Consider the following 21,545-nt stretch of genomic DNA (forward strand, 5'->3'; position numbering starts at 1 on the left):
AATACTCATCGTTGGCGGGGAAGCGTTTTCTCTTAATTGACGAGTAAACTTGTCAATGGTGGGTGAAGAGTTAAATTACTTAATTACTTGAGAACTTTTTAATCTTAATAATAATAATAATTTAGCAAACAGTGATATAATAAGAACAAAGAAACAAAATAAAAAAGACAAATAAATACTTCAAGGTACAGATAGTATGTTTGTTTTTTGATTAACATAGACAACTGTCACACAGTGGTTTTAAAAACTGGGTCATCAAGATGATTTAAGGAAAATGTTAATTTAATTAACCACTTCAGCTGCATAAATGTTTTATATTAATAAGTACATAAGAATCAATCCTTATCACCAACAATGAGAGAGGTGTGTTGTGTAATCTTTTTTTTTTTAGGGTCGCTCTTTAAAAAGTTTGAAGACGCTGACAGTCGGCATGCGCCCATGTTTGGTAAAGTTGAGATGAGATGATAGTGGACAGGTGCCTTTCTTTTGTGTCCCAAATTCAGAACAACTTAATATAAGGAGTACAAAACAGTAAATTGAAATGCATTATGACATTGCTTCACCCGGCGCCACACGTCTCACATAGACCTTTCATGTATTCCTCATGAAAATAATGCATTATACTAGCTTACAGTTAAAACCAATTTAGAATAAAAGAAGAGATAATGTATTGATATGTGCTTAGGAGATTGTGATTGACTGTTAATTGTGGGGCGCGGGTTGCTGGTAGTGGGCTGCAGTGTGCTGGAGAGGGAGATTGTTTTTGTGCGTTAGTAAAATAAAGCCAGAAATGTTCATCAAGTTGTCTAGTCTGTATGGTGACAGAATAATATTAATTTGATAATAAATCATGAGAACTTTTTAGTTTTTGCTATTATTTTACAGTGCAATAACAAATTATACAGAATGGCGAAAAACTGGACTGACTGTATAGTGAACAATTTAAATGAGTACTTTACATGTATATGTGTAAACCACTGATCTATATAAATGACTGGATTGCGCATAGAACGCTTGACGTAACTGCGTGAGGTGAAGCCAGCGCAGAGTTCGAGCCGCCATCTTGGTATACCCAACCGGCAGAGAGCGTCATTGACTTCCATTCAAAATCATGATCAAAATTTACCCCCTTTACAGCGTATCAGTTATACAAGGTTAATTTTTAGGATATGTGTACGTTAATTATTTGTTAATTATGGTGTTATTTGCAATGTTTATGTTTTAATCGGCCAGGATAATGGATTTACAAAAAAACTTTAAGGTGAGTGTGTCTGTTGCATTTGTTAATGACACGGGTATAAATAAAGTTTTTTTTGACATTCAGCTACACGGTGACGGTCAGCGTTATTTCTCTAAATAAGTTTAGGTAACTTGTAAGTTTAGATTACATTATTACAAAACTAGCAAATTATTGCATGCACATACGGTACAAAGCATGATTATTTATTTAGATTTCAGAATGAGCACATTTTTTGTCATTAATACTAAATATGCTGCGGTCTGTCTGCTGATCTGATACTGTAATGAAGATGAATGTATAATAACTGTTTAAAACGCAAAATGTACAACTTTCAGTAAATAACTATGTACGTGCTTAGGACGTTTGTGTTGTAATAATGTACAGGGTAACTTCACATATAAAAACGAAGACGAGTAAAGTGATGTTTTATCATTAAAATCTGACAACGTCCATTGATTTAATAGAACGTTTGAGTATACCAACATGGCGGCGCGGTGGCTTCACAAGTGTGACGTCATGCGCAATCCAGTCATTTATATAGATCAGTGGTGTAAACACACAATTTCCATAATGTTTTCACAGTGAATTACTACTATTTTTATTGTGGTGAGGGTATCAACTTTGAAATAAACATTATATATCACATTTACAAAGTTAACTGGCAAACTTTAAGTGCATCTTTCTGCTGTCTCTCACAACACACTCAAGTGCACGTACTGTAAGAGATAACTCCCGAAACAACCAGGATTACATCACATAAGAAAACTAAACTGATATGAAATAAACCTAAGCACATGTTGTTTCACATCAGTAAGAAAATGTGCAAAATATTTTATACAAATGGTTTTATAAAGTCCTTATAATAATTAAACAGTTTCTGAAACAGTGTACCAACCCATAATGTACGATGTATATGTGTATATGCTTTTTAATACAAAAAATAATTGCAATCAAAGTCATTGCTGAAGCAGATTTGCATAAATTATATTGCATAACCATAAATATATAATTTAAAACAGTAGAAAAACTGACCTGTTCAATGGACGATAACAGCTTACTGTACCTGCTAAAAAAGAAAATAAGGTATTTCAATATAAATTTCCAAAATGCTTTTAGTAAATGACTTCAGCAGGCTGTTCAGCAGGAGAAACAACTAATAAGGAGACAGCTTCCAAATAACTGAATTAATAACCCTTTTTCCAGGACATAAAATGATTTTAGAAGCAAAGGGTTCTTCAGTAAACTATGGTTCTAAATAGAAACTTTTTTTCACTATTTGAGAACCTTTCAAGAACTACATTAAAATACATAAAAATAAGAAAATCAGTAAATGCTAAATGCTAGGTAATCAGAAAACATAAATTCAACAGTGGGCAATTTGCAAAATAAGCAACAATCTGCTGGGTTTGTACTTTAATGGTTTAAAAATAAAACACAAACTGTCCTGAAAAGATGATCTATAAATGCTGATCCACAAGAATATTAACTCGAGAGGATGCTGGCCTGAAAATGTTAAGAGTTAAGATGTGTTTAACTGACTTTCTAAACCAGGAGTAAAATAAAGCATACACAAGAGGATTTACACCTGAGTTACAATATGCTGTCCAAATCATGGTGTTTATGACAGGTATTGGGACTTCTGTACTTGTTGGAAAAGTAGATATATACAGTGGCAACCAGCAAAGCAGATGAATGACCACAATGAGTCCTAATGTAAAGGCTGCTTTGCTCTCAGACTTTCTCTTGACTAAACCTTCTGTTAGATGTTTTTCTCTCTTCACCAGAGAGTTTATAACTTTCACTTGCTGTTTTACAATGTAAAATATCCTCAAATACAGAGTGATTAGCACAATGCAAGGCAAACAGATGGACACCATTTGGTCAGCAATCCTCCATGCAAAACTATAAACAAATGTACACTCTCCATAACACCCATCTGTTTTGTGTGAACTGCTAAAGAAATTGTTGCTAGTTACAAGAGCAGTATTATATGCTGTGGAAAAAAACCAGCAGAGACAGATGATCATGAAAGTTTTAGTCGTTGTTACTGTGCGTTCATACTGTAAAGGGTAATACACAGCAACAAAACGGTCAATAGCAATGACTACAAGATTATAAATAATTGTTGAGAGAAGTAGTCCCATAATGATTATAAACAGTCCACAGAAAATTGTTCCAAAGTACCAGCACGTCTCAATCAGTTTGATGGCTTCAACAGGTATCACAATAAGTCCTACGAGCAGGTCGGCCACAGCCAGAGAGAGAATGAGCATGTTGGTTGGAGTGTGAAGCTTCTTGAAGTGACAGATGGAGATGATCACCAGCAGATTCAGAAACACAGTCCATAATGACAGCAATGAAAAAAACACATACATGATATTGTATTCATTTGTGGAGCGTTTTGTCTTGATGCACGATATGTTTATGGCTGGAAAGCAGTATTGAGTCTCATGATCTTCTGTCTCATAGGCCATGAGTAAAGTCCCCTCCTGTTAAGAGTTTGATCTGATATGATTCTCTTTACTATTCTTTCTTTTATATAGCATCTGAATCAAACTGACCAACCCATTCACCACCCACTCTGATGCTGCATAATGACTTATTTTCTTTTAATCGATTTAGTTCTTCTGGCATTCCCCAAATTTTCAGTCATTTGCTTCACTACAGCGAAAGCTGCAATGAGCACGTATTGCATGCGGATATTGCGGTCCTACTGGCGAAGGATGTGATAGAGCTGGTCCCTGTAACCGTAATGAGGTCAGCGTTTTACAGCTCTTACTTCATAGTAATCAAGAAAAGCGGCAGGTTGCAACGGATCTTGGACTTGCATTCGCTGAACCCAGCAGTATACAACATGCTGTTCAAAATGCTGATGCCCTAAAGAATAATTCAATGCATTCATCCACAAGATTGGTTTGCAGCCATACACATGAAGGACGCGTACTTACATATCTCAATTATCCTCCAACACAGGCTGTTTTTCTGCTTTGCGTTTGAGGGGCACGCATAAAGTACACAGTTTTACATTGGGCTGTCTCTCTCTCCCTGTGTCTTCACGAAAGTTGCATGGGGGGCTTTAAAACCCCTGAGTGAGACCGGTGTTTGCATACTGGCTTATCTTGATGACCAACTCATAATAGCACAGTCTCAACAGATGCTTTGCAAACAGAGATTTAGTGCTCAAGCACCTCGCTCTTTTGGGTCTTCGGGTCAACTGTGAGAAGAACAAACTCTGTCACGTGCAGAGGATCTCTTGACTCGTTCGAACTAACAGCACGTGTAACAGAAGCATGTATACAGTCGATTCTGACTTGCTTAACTCTTTCCCCGCCATTGACGAGATATCTCGTCAATTAGGAGAAAACGCTTCCCCGCCAATGACCAGTATTTCCATCTTTCCGCAATACCGCTTTTATCCACTAGGTGGCTTCCGCAACTTTTAAAACCGGAAGTATTGCTCTAGGGCAAACAGCGGCATGTCCGTGTCTGTTTTAAAGATCGCTCTGAATGGGAACTCTATGAAAAGTCAGTCACAAAAATGGAATTATCTCAGCTTTTTGCTCAAAATGTGGTGTTTTTGCAGAAACCTACCCATATTCAAAAGCTGATTAAAAAAGAACTACTCAAGGTAGGATGAAACGTTTTTTTTTTTTTTTTAAAGCAGAGGGTCTGTTCGTTCATTTGGTATATTGCATGTTTATATATTTGAAGAAGAACATTTTCTGGAAGGCATTAAACTTTTGTGAAAATCATGAAAAACGCTGGCGCTGGCTGTCAACTTTTTTCAAAAACGCTGGCGGTGAAAGAGTTCAATAAGTTAAAAGGCAAGATTGTGGTCCCACTGAAATTACTTCTCCTTGCAGTAGCAGTGTCTGTGACACCCCTCGGGCTGCTCCATATGATATCGCTTCAGCGTTGGCTTCACAACCAAGTGCCAAAGAAAGCATGGCACAGTGGCATGCACCATATATCATACCAACGTGCCGTTTCACTTTCACTCCATGGTCAGACCCATTGTTTCTCCGGATTGGTGTGCCTCTGAGACAGGTCTCCAGGCATGCCATAGTATGCACAGATGCTTCCTTTATGTGGTGAGGGGCCACCTATGAAGGGCTTGCAGCTGCACTGGCACATAAATTACCTTGAGACGTGGACTGTATATCTTGATCTGTTTTAGCAATGAGCTTCGAGGTACAGATGTATTAGTTCACACCGACAACACTGCGACTGTTGCGTATATCAATTGCCAAGGAGGTTTGCGCTCTCGTCACCTGTAGTATGATCACCTCATATGGAGTCAGAAGAATCTAAGGTTCCTTTGTGCTATTCACCTCCTGGGGTCGCTCAATATGCCCCTGCGTCCTGACCTGTGGAACCTCCATGTGTGGTCTCGGGATGGGACACGAAGGTTCTAAGTGATTTACCACAAGGGGTATCTAACACTGTTGCTGTAGCATGAGCACCGTCCACGAGACAGGCTTATATGCTGAATTCGAGCCTGATTGGTGTTCTTGGCCTCCGTTAATAGGCTAGGTGACCTCCATGCATTTTCCGTCGACAATTCATGCCTTTAGTTCAGCCCACTGAATCCAGCGTAACACTGAGACCCCGGCCTGGCTACGTGCCCGAGGTTCCCACCACTCCTTTCAGAGATCAGGTGGTGAACCTGCAAGTGCTCCCCTTGAAGGAGGCAGACCAAGCACTGTGGTTGTACATGAACCAAACTCAAAGCTTTAGAACCTCAGATGAGCTCTTTATCTCTGGTCAGCAGAAAGGGAAACTGTCCCTAAGCAGACGATGTCTCACTGGATAGTGGACACACTTGCCTTTGCCTATCAAACGCAGGACATCCCATGTCCTTTTAATCTGAGAGCTCACTGTATGAGATGTGTGGCATCGTCTTGGACATTAGCTCGTGGTTCCTCGCTGATTGACATCTGTAGAGCTGCTGGCTGGCTAACACCTAACATGTTCAACAGATTTTATAGTGTTTGTGTCGAGCCGGTATTCCCAATTTGGTAGGGATTCCCAAATTGTCTGTCATGACGTGGCATCGTTTTTTTCATAAAAAGCAGGCTTTTCGTTTTTTTTTAAATGCAAGATGCAAGTTAATTATCGGTAAGAGAGCTGCTAGAGATTTTTTTATAAAGTCAAAACTTTCTGGGGCCATTTTTGCCTTTATTAGATAGACAGTAATTAATGAGATGACAGGAAAGTATAGGGTGAAGAAAGGGGTATGGGATTGCCAAAAGGACCTCAAGCCGGGATTCAAACTCGGGTCGCCAGAAGTGCGTCTGCACCATGTTTCGGAGCACCATCCACTACACCATCGGCTCCGACAAAGTCAAAACTTTTTTTGTTTTGTTTGCTTATATTCACAGTGCAGTATCATTACATTTTATTTTTACATACTGCTGAGATAGACAAACTATAATTTGACATCTGCTAAAAAATAAAGTTTTGTATTAATAATAATAAAAGAATTGGGTCAGTTGCATTGAATCATGGCCCTATAAATCATAACCATATTGAATTGTGAGGCAAGTGAAGAGCTTTTAAGGTCATTTTTTATTTTCCATGATGTCCACTTAGTGTTTTTTCATCAAAATGTAACAGTTAAAACACTTTTTATTTTATCAACATGAATCCAGAAATGACAAACAGAATAGCTAAGAGAAGTACAGTCTATGGGATATTAACAGCAATGCAGATGAGACACTGTGAAAACAGAGAAACGTGTTTCTTTAGGTGTTTTTTAAAGGCACAGAGATATGTGGCTGTTCTGATCTGCCAAGATCATTCTGATTTTGAAAATATTACACAAGCCCTTTGCCTGAATGCAGATAAATTGTTGCTTTGTTCAGATGTGAAATGTTTTTCTGAGCCTGTTTGTTTGTGCTACCACAAAATTCACATTCAGGCAGTTAAGACAAGAGATTGAATCAATAAAACCAAGTAAGTGGAAAAAGGGAGTAATTAAAAAGCAAACAATCTACTAACTTATCTAAAATCAGCTTTGTTTGCTTTGACGGATTGACAAATGAAAAAACAAAATGCACTGGACTGATGTCTCATTAGTAATTATTAATCAGAGAGGATGATTTTAAAATTTTAAGAGATAGGATGTGTTTAACTGATTTTCGAAACCAGGGGTAAAATAAAGCATAGACAACTGGATTCAGACCTGAGTTACAATACACAGTCCAAAGCATGGTGTTTATGACAGGTATTGGGACTTCTATACTTCCTGGCAGAAAAAATACATATACTGGCAACCAGCAAAGCAGATGAATGACCACAATGATTCCTAATGTCAGAGCAGCTTTGCTCTCAGATTTCCTTTTCACTGAACTTGTTGTTAAATGTTTTTCTCTCTTTATCAGAGAGTTTATAACTTTCACTTGCTGTTTTGCCACATAAAATATCCTTAAATACAGAGTGATTAGCACAATACATGGCAAAAAGATGGACACCATCTCGTCAGCAATCCTCCATGCAAAACTATAAAGAAACGTACACTCTCCATAACACCCATCTGTGCTGTGTGAACTGTTCAAATAATAGTTGCTAGTTACAAGAGCAGTATTAAATGCTGTGGAGTAAAACCAGCAGAGACAGATGATTATAAAAGTTTTAGTCATTGTTACTGTGCGTTCATACTGTAAAGGGTAACACACGGCAAGAAAACGGTCAACAGCAATGATTCCAAGATTATTAAGAGTTGTTGAGAGAAGCACTGCCATAATGATTAAAAACAATCCACAGAAAATGTCTCCAAAGTACCAGCATGCCTCAATTAGTTGGATTGCCTCTACAGGTATCACAATAAGTCCTATGAGCAGGTCGGACACAGCCAGAGAGAGAATGAGCATGTTGGATGGAGTGTGAAGCTTCTTGTAGTGAGAGACGGAGATGATCACCAGCAGATTCAGAAACACAGTCCATACTGACAGCAATGAAAAAAACACATACATGATATTGTATTCATGTGTGGAGCGTTTTGTCTTGATGCAAGATGAGTTAATGGCAGGAAAGCAGTATTTAGTCTCAATATCTTCTGTCTCATAGGCCATGAGTGACGTCTCCTCCTGATAAGAGTTTGATCTGATCTCTTTACTGTTCAGTCATTTATATTATGTGTAGATCAGACTGACCAACCCATTCACCACCCACTCTGATGCTGCATAATGACTTGTTTTCTTTTAATAGCTCTAACCTCAATTTAATGAAGAAACAAACATATACAGTATGCTAATAACAAAGCTTTAGGCCTGGATCGGTTTCTGTTATTTATGCTATTTACTCATTGGTTGTTTTGTTATGTAGCTTGTTAGCATGAGAAGGATGGCACTGTTCCTTAAAGTAACATTTTACCCAAAATGTAATTTTTCTCATTATTTACTCACCATCATGTTGTTCTAAACCTGTATGAGTTTCTTTATTCTATTGAACATAAAAGTAGATATTTTGATAAATGATGAAAAGCACATAGTTGACGCTACCCACTGCCTTGAACAGTATTTGTTGTTCCTACTACGGAAGTCAGTGGGTACCATGTAAAAACTGGCATTTAAAGGGTTCAAGTTGTAGAAATAAATGAAAGTTACACTGTAAAAAATGTCTGTAGAAATTACAGTATTAATGGGTATTACTGGCAACTAACTGCCAGTAACTTACTGTAGATTTTACATTTATGTTATTTACAGTACTGGCAACATTTTGTTCAAAGTTAAATGAACATGAAACATTTTTTGACTTTATTTTCTACAGTAAGTTACTGGCAACCAGCTGCAAAATTACAGCAAATTTTTTAGAGTGTAGGTAGTTAAGTCAGTGAAAGATGGAAAAATATTAATGTTTGATATGTTTATGACGTTTATGTTTTTGGGCATAGCTTTTCCATTGGACTTTAGTGCCGCTTCGGAGTGGGTGGGATTATAAACTTAGGGGGTGTGCACACCAAAGCTTTTAAACGCATCTGAAAACGCCTGGGGGATGCCGAATTTCTTTGGTTGCTGTGATACTTTTGCTTTGTGTATCAGTCGTTGTACGATGGGCCGGTTGGTTGTTGTGATATTTGTCTTGCCCCTCCTTCACTGTGATTGGACGGCCGTGTGAGAGCTCACATTCACCCAAAGTTGAATATTTTATACTCTCGGCGCTGAGCGAGGAAAAAACACAGAGTGCTGGTTTTCAGCACAGAAAAAAATGCTAGCTGCTGGCTTTTTTGAAAAACACAGAGCGTCCATTGGAAACAATTGAAACTTTCGCCGGCCGTGGGCGTAAAAGCTGTGCACGCCCCCTTATGGTTACAGTTGTCCCACCTCTACTGCCGTGACATCAATCCAAACACAGTACAAACAAACGTTCAATATAGGAGCAATGAAGCATATTTATGGAATGACGTTCTCAATATGTGAATGCTTTTCACTGCTAAAAAGGGAGTTTGTACAACAAAGCACAGATGACGACATATTGGTTTGCTCAACAGCACACAAGGGTAAGCTAATCTTGCATTAGCAATGACTCTGGTAGTGACGATTCCTGGACCAATTAGTGATTTGGAGTGTTTACATGCCATGTTTTAGTATCGGTACGCCTCACTGGGAACCTCAACCGAGGTGGTACTAAAAAAGTATGAGATACTAGGTACTAGAGGTCTTCTCGGGTCCAAAGAAATGTACCCGACCCGAAATGTCCCAGATAATTTTTTCCCTGATCTCAACGTGGATATATTATTATTTTAAAAAAAAAAACCCGACCCGAGACATACCTGAGAAAATGAGACGCGAGTCACCCCAGTGGCAATTTTTTTTAACCCGACTGGACATGAATGTACATGGCACTGACGTGTGTGCAGTCTGCAGCCCCACACACACCAGTCAGACCACCCTTATCTCACGAGAAATAGTACATATTTTACGAGTTGACAAATTTGTATCAATTAAAACAAAGTTAATCGTGCAAAAGAATACAATTCTCATGAAAAACAACAACGAAACCGAACACTTAACCCCGCCCCAACCCCAACCTCACAGGGGTCAAGGCAAATCTTAGCAAAACTTACGAATGTGGTCATACTGTATGAATTGATACGAATTAGCCAACTCGTACAAATATTTAAGAATTCTTGTGAGATAGCATTGGTCAGACAAAATAAAACCCAGTGGCCTCACATCCAATCTGGCCCGCTGCAACATTTTATTTCCATTTTTATCTGAAGACAACACAAAGGTTAACTCTACAATGTGCATTCGAAATCGATTGACAGGTCAGGTTCAATGAAAATTAACCTACCACCACAATGTCACAAGCGTTCTTGGCAAACAGATGAGAGGTGGAAAAGGACTCGATGCACACACGCAAGATAGTTCAGTCTTTTCAGGTCCGTCCAGCAAAAACACATTCATTTTAAATTACAGAGACCTGAGGCCACTAATATTATACCCAACCTGTGTCTGAGGCACACGCAAAACTTTTAGACCTGAACCCGCTCGGATCTCGGTTCGAATCATTTTCGGATCTAAGTGGATCCGTGAAGTCCTCTACTAGGTACTGTGTACAATGGAAACATCTCCTAGCCATACCGGGCTGTACTATCCAATGGAAAAGCACCATAATGGTCTTTTGGGGAATCCCAAAAAGGAGTGTATTGCAATAATCCATGCAGCACCCGCACAGTTTCTTTAAGTCCTGTCTTAAAAAGTCTAATCTAATTTTGACAATATTTCTAAGATGGTAGTAAGTTGAATTCTTAATGCTTTTATGACTACAGGAATTCATGTCACACAGGTCTAAAATAAAAAAGGAGGGTCTAAAATTACACCAAGATTTCTGACTTTAGTTTGTGTCTTTAGACCCCTAGAGTCATGGTGTGTGTTAACATTGAAGATTTCCTATTTGTTTCCAAATACAATGACTTAAGTTTTGTCTTTGTTTACCTGGAAGACATTTTGACAGTTTTAATTGTTAATTTCATAAATGCACTGGCATAGGGGGAGTTAATAGGGCTGTCGTCGTTGGGTGACAGGTCTAAGTAGATCTAAGTTTCATTTGAATAGCTTTTGTATTCAGTTCATCCGTTTTAAGTATAACTTACAGTCAGTACAAACAAAACATGTAACAGAAGAATGAAAAAAAAAAAAATAGGAAAGACAACAAAAAAGTGTATAAAATTGTAAGAATAGCTGTCATTTGATACTATAATACAGGCTTTGCCGCTGACAGGTTTGGCCTCTCTCAAGAAAGTCACTTGCGTAGGACACATGACATCATTAGTTTGTTATATTATTACTAAAGTTAGAAAACTTGTTAAAACTCTGAGGACCAATTATAATTGCTATGTTTTGCTGAAGATGTGTTTGCACACTGAACAATATTCATATCGCTCATTACAGGTGTGAAATAAACACAGACTGATGCAACAGCTTCTCATCTCTGGGGTCGCTTACATCAGAAACTGTCCGTTTTCTTTATCTCACAACAAAACAAACAGTTTAAGCTATCATTGTTCTCTTGTCATTTAAATGCTTGAATGACAAGTATCCTCTTGATCTGATAAGCAATAAGGCCATAACACACCTGTCAGTCATGAACTGTTAATAAAATCAATTTAAAGTAACATGTGCACATCCAAAAACATATTCAGCCGTCGCTCCACCAAAAAAAACGTGTCAAAGCATAAGTGCAATAGGACTTGCACACTTCTATTTTGAGCTTCCAAAACTTTAGGAATAATTTAATCTACAATACGTTTCTACAGTACAATGCAATCTACAATACATCTGAATCTATTAACACATCTGGAAAGTTTAATATAACCAAACCAAATTTCAGTACTACAGTCTCTACGTTTTAAGTTTTACATTTTGGAACTAATTTATGTGGTGGTTTCCAGTACAGGGCTTATACAGTATTAGTCCCATACTTAAACATATGTTTGGGCTACCTTTATTTTAAAAAATATCTTGCACTTACATATCTTCACATATATCAATGCCATGGTTTTGTGTCAAGATACACACCAGTATTTTTTTTGTAAGGTATGTTTGTAAAAATACTAAAAGGCCTAGTCCTGGATTAATCTAATACCTGTCCGGGAAACTGACCTATACATCTCGAAAATAAAGCTAAATCAAACCCAACAGAAATCACGTCTAATATGTCTATCAGTGAGGATGGATCTAATGTTTCAATGGTCACACTTTACAATAAGGTTCATTAGTTAACATGAGTTAACTACATTTGTTAACATGAACTAATAATGAACTGCACTTATAGACGATTTCAGCAGTAACAACATAAACAAGCGGCGTCCGTGGTCTACACGTAACTTCCGGTAAACTCCGCTAAAAATAAATAACAACAAAGTACTATAAACATAGTTAATTTATATAACAAGCAAAAAACAACACGTAGATTACCTAGGAAACCAAAACATTTGTTATTTCGACGAGGTATTTGTTCAAGAATTCAGTCTAGCAAATAGTCAGACCATTAAAAAACTGAAACCGGAAGTAAAGGTAGGACCAGACGCGTATCGTGTCACCGCACGTGCGTCTGATGAAACGGTCTATAGACCATTTCAGTAGTAACAAAATAAACAAGCGGCTGTCGTGGTCAGCACGTAACTTCCGCTAAACTCCGCTAAGAATAAATAACAACAAAGTTTTTAAACGTAGTTTATTTATATAACAAGCAAAAAAACAACACATAGATTACCTAGGAAACCAAAACATTAGTTATTTTCGACGAGGCATTTGTTCAAGAGATCAGTTTAGCAACTAGTCAGACCATTAAAAAAACGAAACTGGAAGTAAGGTTCGGATCCAGACGTGTATCACGTGCGTCCGCTAAAACCGTCTATACAGCATTTATTAATCTTTGTTAATGTTAATTACCAATGCTTTATTAAAATCGTAACGTCAGTTAATGCACTGTGAACTAACATGAACAAACAATTAAACACTTTATTTCTATTAACTAACATTAACAAAGATTAATAAATACTGTAACAAATGTATTGCTCATTGCTCAACCTTATTGTAAAGCGTTACCATTTCAAGAATAAGATTTAAAGATTTATTTTAAATATTTAGAAACATTTTGATTTAGAAATATTTTACTGGCATTTAATCCAGTATAAAATGTAATAAATTTTCCGGCATAGCTAAAGGAAGACGGTGGAAAACAATATAGGAATGTACTATAATTTACCTAATAAAGTAACGCAATTCACTACTGTATACATTAAGCATTACTTACTTATGAATATTTAAAATATGGGTGGGACTAATGTGCTTTGTTAGTATAAGTAAAGGCCAAAACAAGTCACCAGACTAACTACCTTGAACATCAACAACTCAAAATGTTTCTCTGATTAACACTTTTGAACTGACAATATCTGAAATGATTAATAAGGGAATAAACGATGCAGGCAACCAAACAATCCAATACTGCTTTTCAAACAACAATCTGTCATGCATCAAAGAAGTCAAACCTGAAGCGGAGTACATCGTTATGTACATTTTTATTTCTTTAGCATCATTTTTCACTGTGTTTCTGAATCTGCTGGTGATCATCTCTATTTCTCACTTCAAGAAGCTTCACACTCCAACAAATCTGCTGATTCTCTCTCTGGCTGTGGCCGATCTGATCGTGGGACTGATTGTTATACCCTTGATGGGTGTCAGATACATTGAGACTTGTTGGTACTTCGGAGAGACGTTTTGTTCTTTATTTCCATTTATTCTTTATACGGTTGTTTCAGCATCTCTTGGTAACTTAGTTTTTATATCTGTAGATCGGTACATTGCTATTAAAGATCCTCTGCAATATTCCACGAGGGTCACAACCAACAAAGCCATTTTTTGTATCATTATAAACTGGTTATGTTCAAGCATTTATTCTGTTATTATGTTATACGATGCAATCTTCTATACAAAAAATCAAAGTGTTTGTTACGGGGACTGTATTGTTACTGTCAAGTTTGAATATTTTGTCACAGACCTCATTGTCTCTTTAGCGGCCCCTTGTTCTATAATCATATCTTTGTATGGGAAGATCTTCTGTGAAGCACAACATCAAGCTCGACTGTTAAACTCTTTAAAAAATGCCAGCAGGTCAGAAAAGAAGGCAGCAAAGACATTAGGAATTGTGATAACGGTTTATCTTCTGTGCTGGATACCGTATTACATAGCCTCTCTTATTCCAGGTTATGATTCAAATGAATCGACTGTAATCAATATTATGTGTTGGATTATGTACATGAATTCCTGCATGAATCCCATAATTTATGCGCTGTTTTATCGATGGTTTAGAATATCAGCTAAACACATTCTGTCTCTGAAAATACTGGAACCATCGTCAGAATATTTGAGCGTGTTCACAGAGGCAACCAGTGACCATCTGTAGGCCTACCCACCTAAACGACAGCAACAATGAAGAACAATGACCAGATGTGTGTTATATTAAAAGTCAAATAACATCACATTATTGCTTTAGTGATGTATTTTGCTGCACACTTTGATATGTCAAAATATTTGATATCAATAAAGTACCACATGAGCTATTTGAAAAACTTCAGTGTCAGTGAATGTGAGCCTAGGAGATAACTGTAATAAAAATATTCAGCTCTAAATGTTTCCTGTTTCCCTTGATGTTTGTAATCACCTTTGAAAAGTTAAGGAACAAAATACATACACAAAGCTAACCATCTACACATTTGAATGTTAAATATGATTCTAATCTGATAAAAAATGCCCTAATTTAACTTTCCAGAGCGAAACTGCCAGAACATCTAATTTATTGGTGTCTATCACATGTATGATAACTTCCTCATGCTCACATCACTGTTCTATGTTTTTGCTTTTATATTATTTATGCCTATTTTATGTAATGTCCTATGTAAAGGACAACAGGGCTCTCATATTAAGAAAATAAATGATTTTAGTAGTTAAATATATGACACAATACCAACAGAAAATCTATGTAATTATTTATAAAAAAAGTTTTGCACTCCTTCAGATTTTTGTTTTAACTTTGTTGTTGTAAATAAAAAGCTATCGTGTTAAAAACATTTGACTAATTGAATATGCTAAATAACAGCCTGTTTTTTTCAGTGGCATTAGGTTTAGCACAAGCAAACTATCATACTTGCATATCATGGGTGTTCCCATGCACTGAAAAAAATAATTCATTGAATTTAATCAATTTTTTTAAGGTAAGTGGTTGCAATCAATTTATTTAAGCTACATTTAAACAAAAGTTTTATATTTTATTTTACTTTACTAATATTTTTTGTTTAAATGTAGCTTAAATAAATTGATTGCAACCACTTACCTTAAAAAAATTGATTCAATTCAATGAATCATTTTTTTCAGTGTGTTATGGCTATTTTCAGCCCTGTTCAGCCCGAGATATTTAACCTAACTTCTCCACCTTTGCATTAACTTTTGTTTATTCAGCAGATGCTTGAACATTTAACATTTTGTCAAACAAGCCAATAATATGCAACCTTGTCCATGAAATACAGGTTAAAGTCTCAATCACATTATAAGATTATGAGCATTATGAGCTTACCCTGTAAATATTAAAGATACCAAGGTTATATTTTCACTAAATAATCTTTACATTATGTAAGATAGCAAAAAAGACTATAGCTAGTTTTTCAGACTGGGTGTGTGTTTTGGTCAAAATTGCTGTAAAGCCGGCCAGTATTGTATTAGCCCAGTCTTGATATGGCAAAAACTTGGACTAACAGATTGGTGAGGTAAGGATACTAAAGGACACCAAAGAATACTAGGATACGAAAAAATAAAACCATGTCTGCATTTGTGATCATAAAACGGCAAACAACAAGCGCTACTCTGCACTGCTCAAAACTTCTGAATCATGGTTTAGGGGCCGATCACACCAAACGCGTCTATGGCAGGCGCCTTTTTTAATGATTTTTCATGGGCGTTACCAAGCGTTTAAAACGTAGACTACTTACAGGTAATGAATCAGAAGTGGGCGAAACTACTGCGGAAGTAAACTGTTTCCTAATCTTTGCAACAACGAGCTGCCTGTACATTATCCCGCTTATAACACGGCTATTTACCTCATAAGTAAGATAAGACACATAAAATATTGATTTGAAATTTTTTATTTGCTTATTTTTAACAAATGCAGACCTTCCATGCAGTATAATATATACCGAATGAGCCATTTTTATTTACATTCACCGCAGATCCTCTTCAATGGAAGTCGCTGTCATGTTTCTACAGTAGCCCTAAACGGTTCTGAAAGGGCGTTTCGTCCTTACGTTTTCTTAAATGACGACATGTTTGTCCTGTGGCGGCTACCATATGCGTTTTAAAATTGAGGTGTGAGCTGTTGGTTGCAATTCACAATCTCACCACTAGATGCCTCCAAAATGCATCTGGGTTACAGTGTGTTATTCGTTTTGAGTGATTGTTATCTGGGAATACAAACCAGCAAATGTTGCGACCGGCCAATCAGAATCAAGCACTAAAATGAGCCGTGTAATAACATGAATCAACCCACACTTACACACCAAAACATATGTAAAATCATGGAACGGAAAAAATAGGGGCCCTTCAAAAATATGACACACAAAGAGTTGCCAGGTTTGACAACATTTGCAACCACATTTAGTATAGATTGTCATAAAGGCACAATATGTAGGATTTTACCACTAATGTTTGCATTTTCAAAACAATAACAAAGGCGAAGCTTTATGAAGTTATGAAGAAGAGTGGATTGATGGGAGATGTTGTTTCACTATCCACATTACTTCACTAATGGAAGACATTAGTCCCTTTCACACATACAGTCTTTACTCGTAATTTACTGGTAAATTGCAGTTAACATGTCATGTGTGAACAGAACCTTTCCGATAAATCAGTGCTCCCAATTTACCAGTAAGACAGGTTGTAAGATTAACGGTAATTTACCGGTAAGCGCTGTGTGTGAACGAAAAATATAGCCTTACCGGCATTTAGATGACGTCAGACCGCGCTGACAGATCGGGCGGGCCAATCAGAAAGTTTTTTATACAGGTGACGCGGTTTCCCCCAGACTGTTTACGGACGTTTCCACACACATGTTGCTTAAAAGTCGAGCACACCTGAAGTTAACATCCACATTTCTTCACCAAAGTTGTTTAAAACAGCTTACCATCTAATTGCCAAATTGCCGACGTCCTTAGCACACCATCTGTGAAGCTTAATGTGCAAACGCGCAGGTTCCGTTTGACGCCGCCTAACGCAATGTTGTTTGGTCACGAGCAACTTCGCGACCGTTTGCCACAGATGTGAAAACAACAAAATACGGACCGTGGATATTAAGTCATAACCCGCCGTTTACAAATACGACACGGACGGAGCTCGCCGGCCGCGCGCCACAGGTAACTTCCGCTTTCTCTCCGAGTTTACCGGTATTTTGATACTGATGTGTGAATAATGTCTTACTGGTAAAAAGAGGGAACGTCACTGCATGTGTGAACAGCACAAATGACAAAGGACAAGCCATTATTTAAAATAGGAATTTCTGTGGATTTACAAATCCTTGTGAACTCTTGGTTTAGTACGCAACTATGAATTATATCACACTGTGCAAGTGGTTCTTGGATATTTTATTACAAAAATCTTACACATTGTGGCTTAAAACAGAAATAAACTAAATGCCACAAAATTCAGTGAGGTATGAAGTTAATATCACAAATACCTAAAGGTTTATTTGTAAATCTAAAAAAGTAAACAACTACAATAAGTTATCAACCAGCATTCCCAGGCCTGGTAATATTAAAAAGGTGGGAGGGTTAAATGCGGAATAATAATTTTTTCTTCAGATATAAGTCATAGTGCAGTCAATAACAAACAGAAGAACACCTTTCATACAGGAGGAATAAAGCTCAGCTTCAGAATAGCAATTTAATCAAATCTTTTTAACCATATTTTTAATTTAAAATAATCACTGAAATGTTCAATGAAAGTGAATCGGATTTGGATACTCTTTCTATCAACTACTGCTTTCCACACATCAATATATCATGCATCAAAGATTTCAAAGCAGAAGCTACGGACATTATTTTATACATTTTCGTTTCTGCAATATCCGTGTTAACTGTGTTTCTGAATCTGCTTGTGATCATCTCCATCTCTCACTTCAAGACGCTTCACACCCCAACCAACTTGCTCATTCTTTCTCTGGCTGTGTCGGATTTGATCGTGGGACTGATTGTTATGCCAGTACAGGGCATCAAATTGATCGATTCATGCTGGTACTTTGGAGAGACATTTTGTTCGTTATTTCCATACTTTCTTTATGTAGTTATCTCAGCATCTCTTGGTAATTTGATTATCGTTTCCGTGGACCGTTACATTGCTATCACTGACCCTCTGAGATATGCGACAAGAGTAACAAATAATAGAACAATTTTTTGTATTGTTAAGATTTGGTTTTGGTCACTTATATTTGGTATCATCATCTTAAGCCATGCTACATTCCCCACAGACAAGATTCAGAATTGTTTAGGAGAATGTAGACTTGTCGTCAAATTTGAATATTTTATCACAGACCTTATGGTTACTTTCATTGGACCTTGTTGTACAATTATTTCTTTGTATATAAAAATCTTATGCATAGCAAAACAACAGGCTCAGAATTTAATTTCGTTCACAGGTAAAAGGGTCTGTTTACAAGACAAGGCTATGAGAACCATAGGGATTTTGGTGGCCGTCTACCTCTTGTGTTTTATACCGTACTATATAGGTGTTCTTACTCAGCTACATAAACCTGATGACAATGTAATAAATGTAACATACTGGATAATAAGCATAAATTCCTGTATGAATCCCATCATCTATGCCTTGTTTTATAAATGGTTTAGAGTATCAGTTAAACACATTCTGACGCTAAAAATATTTGAACCATTATCAGAATATTTCAATCTTTTGCCAAGGAATGAAGTTTAACTGAACTACAATTGCAGAAATACTGTATAGTAATAAGAAAAGTCATCATATTCACACTGTCTGATCTGATAAGGAGCTACTGTACATGACTCCAAACATCACCTGTAATGAGAACATGTAATAAAATAGTTTTCTATATTTGCAGCTGTGATGCGCCAACTTTTCCTTTTTGTTATTGACTTTTATATTGAAAATCTCCCCTGTGATGTGTACAAGAGATGTCTATGAGCCAGGGGTAACATGCCCTTAACAAAAGAGTCTGTTTTGTTACAGACTGGCACATTTAGCTTGTACTGAAGTCAAACAGATGATTCTAACTTTTAAAATGTATAATGTTAATGTTATCAAATCTACATTATTTACACTACTAGACTTAGTGTACATAATATATATAATAATTCCAGCCTAAAATCTTGAATGCTACATGGATATGAACTAAATTTGCTATCCGCTGATAGCTCAGAAAATCTTAACTAAAATAGTATAATGCCGGTAAAGTGAGACATCTATTAAAATAGTTTTAATGGATTATGATCATGAATCATGATGGCATACAACAGTAACAGCATGAGGTTAAATATAGTCTCTTACATTATATGTTGTACATTGACTGCAGCAAGCAGATTGTGAATAAAGTTAAAAAACCAGTGCACCCTTTTGAAGATTAAAAATTAGTGCCTTACTGTTTTGACAAGTATGTATCTCTTTAAAATTAAAATGGTGTTTAATGCATTTACATTTAGAAAGGTCAAAGATTAACAATGAATCAATGAAAAACTGGAATTATTTTGCATAGTTTAGTTACATTAAAACTGCTCGACACGTTTTGGTAAAACACAATTTAAACAACTGTGTCAAGAAACAAATTGGGTAAATGTTAATGAATGATGGTTAGATCAACGTAGCCAGGGACGGATTATGGCGATGATGTGCCCTGGGCACGGATATCTCAAAGGCCCCCCTTTACCAATTTTTTGGGCAACAGCGTTGCACCTGTATGCACAGGGCTCAAGTGTTGGTTCGCCTCTGCCTGTATGCCCCATTTTACAGGATTAACAATGGCACTAATATGCGGGGAGAGAATGCACACAATATTCTGTACTTTCACACCACAAATTGGTTTATTTATATCTCACCAGTATCTGACAACATACTGTACAACATACTCAATCAAAAAGCCCGGTTGCATGAAAGTCCTTAAGATAAGAAATCCCTTAAATATAAGGTTAAGGGTGTTCTTAATAAAAAATGGGTTGCAAGAAAAAACCTTAAGTGAACCTTAAGGCTGTCAATAAGGCTGTCAATAAAGTATTACCTTAAGTTCTGTTATGCGTTGCTACAAAGTCCTTAAGTCCCATTTTTCCCTTAAAACTTAAGGGACTATAACAGGTCCCTTAACCTCACACACGATGGCTGATTTTATGGTTATTTAAGAAAATGAAGTACCAACGCGCATTTCTAACGTTTGAAATAATCCCTTAGAGAAAAGTGATGCGCATTTATTAGGAGAATAGCGGTTTGATCGTCCGTCAATCTAAACAGTTTCCAGTTTGAATTACTTTCAGGTTTTAAACATGCGGTACTTTACAGTCTGTTATTTGTGATGTTTCATTGTACACAAATCCGCCGTCTGTTGAGCTGCGTGCGTTGATTTGTTTACGCTGTGAGATTTTGTAATTATAGCAACCGCTCCTCCTCTGCTGTCTTTTGGCAGAGACTACCGTAAAATACTTAGAATAGACACTTAGGTAAGGGTGACAGTTAAGACCTTTGTTGCAACGCTCTTAAATAAATCCCTTACCTCAGAGATTTTTTTCTCCCTCAGGGAAACCCTCACTTAAGGAGTTTCATGCAACCGGGCAGGCACACCTCTCCAAATCATATCACAGGAGAAAATTCTTATTTGAAAAACGCAGAGTTTCCATTGAAATCAATTGAAAACATGCGCTGGCCGCGAGTGTAAAAGCTTTGTGTGTCCAGCCCCTTAAATCTTAGAATAAAAAGTTGATTTAAACTTACCTTAGCTTCCACAACATCATCAAAATCCAGTTCCCTCACAAGATCGCATTCAATGGCCATTAAAGACAGTGAATTTAGACGTCCTTGATTTTGCTTCTTAGTTCGTTTTTTTACTCTTGCCATTAGAGAAAATGAACGTTCTACTTCACAGTTGCTGACTGGCAAGGTGATGAAAAGCTGTCCTTTTTGTGCTTTCTTATCACTCATCCACTTGGTTGTGGTTTTAAACTCATTTTTGTTTTGGTTTTTGAGTAACCGTCTTCTACGCGTGACTTTTATTTTACGCAATGCTTTTCACTCGCCTCTAG

At 36.9% G+C, this 21,545-nt stretch overlaps 3 protein-coding genes across 3 annotated transcripts; 2 read left to right on the forward strand and 1 right to left on the reverse strand.

The window, feature by feature from the left end:
* Positions 1-2,759: 2,759 nt before the first annotated feature.
* On the reverse strand, positions 2,760-3,714 carry LOC141368901 (trace amine-associated receptor 6-like). Its single transcript, XM_073873719.1, has 3 exons — positions 3,425-3,714; positions 2,886-3,067; positions 2,760-2,782 (listed from the first exon to the last, which is right to left on the reverse strand). The coding sequence occupies exons 1-3, from the start codon at positions 3,712-3,714 to the stop codon at positions 2,760-2,762; spliced, it is 495 nt and encodes a 164-aa protein (XP_073729820.1).
* Positions 3,715-13,648: 9,934 nt separating this feature from the next.
* LOC129446262 (trace amine-associated receptor 13c-like) lies at positions 13,649-14,653 on the forward strand. Its single transcript, XM_073873720.1, has 2 exons — positions 13,649-13,732; positions 13,844-14,653. The coding sequence occupies exons 1-2, from the start codon at positions 13,649-13,651 to the stop codon at positions 14,651-14,653; spliced, it is 894 nt and encodes a 297-aa protein (XP_073729821.1).
* A 3,569-nt stretch (positions 14,654-18,222) lies between these two features.
* Positions 18,223-19,260, forward strand: LOC129446260 (trace amine-associated receptor 13c-like). Its single transcript, XM_055207212.2, has one exon. The coding sequence runs from the start codon at positions 18,223-18,225 to the stop codon at positions 19,216-19,218; it is 996 nt and encodes a 331-aa protein (XP_055063187.2). The 3' UTR covers positions 19,219-19,260.
* Positions 19,261-21,545: the final 2,285 nt, after the last annotated feature.

The sequence above is a fragment of the Misgurnus anguillicaudatus genome, chromosome 12, assembly GCF_027580225.2.
Source record: "Misgurnus anguillicaudatus chromosome 12, ASM2758022v2, whole genome shotgun sequence".
Taxonomy (NCBI): Eukaryota; Metazoa; Chordata; class Actinopteri; order Cypriniformes; family Cobitidae; genus Misgurnus; species Misgurnus anguillicaudatus.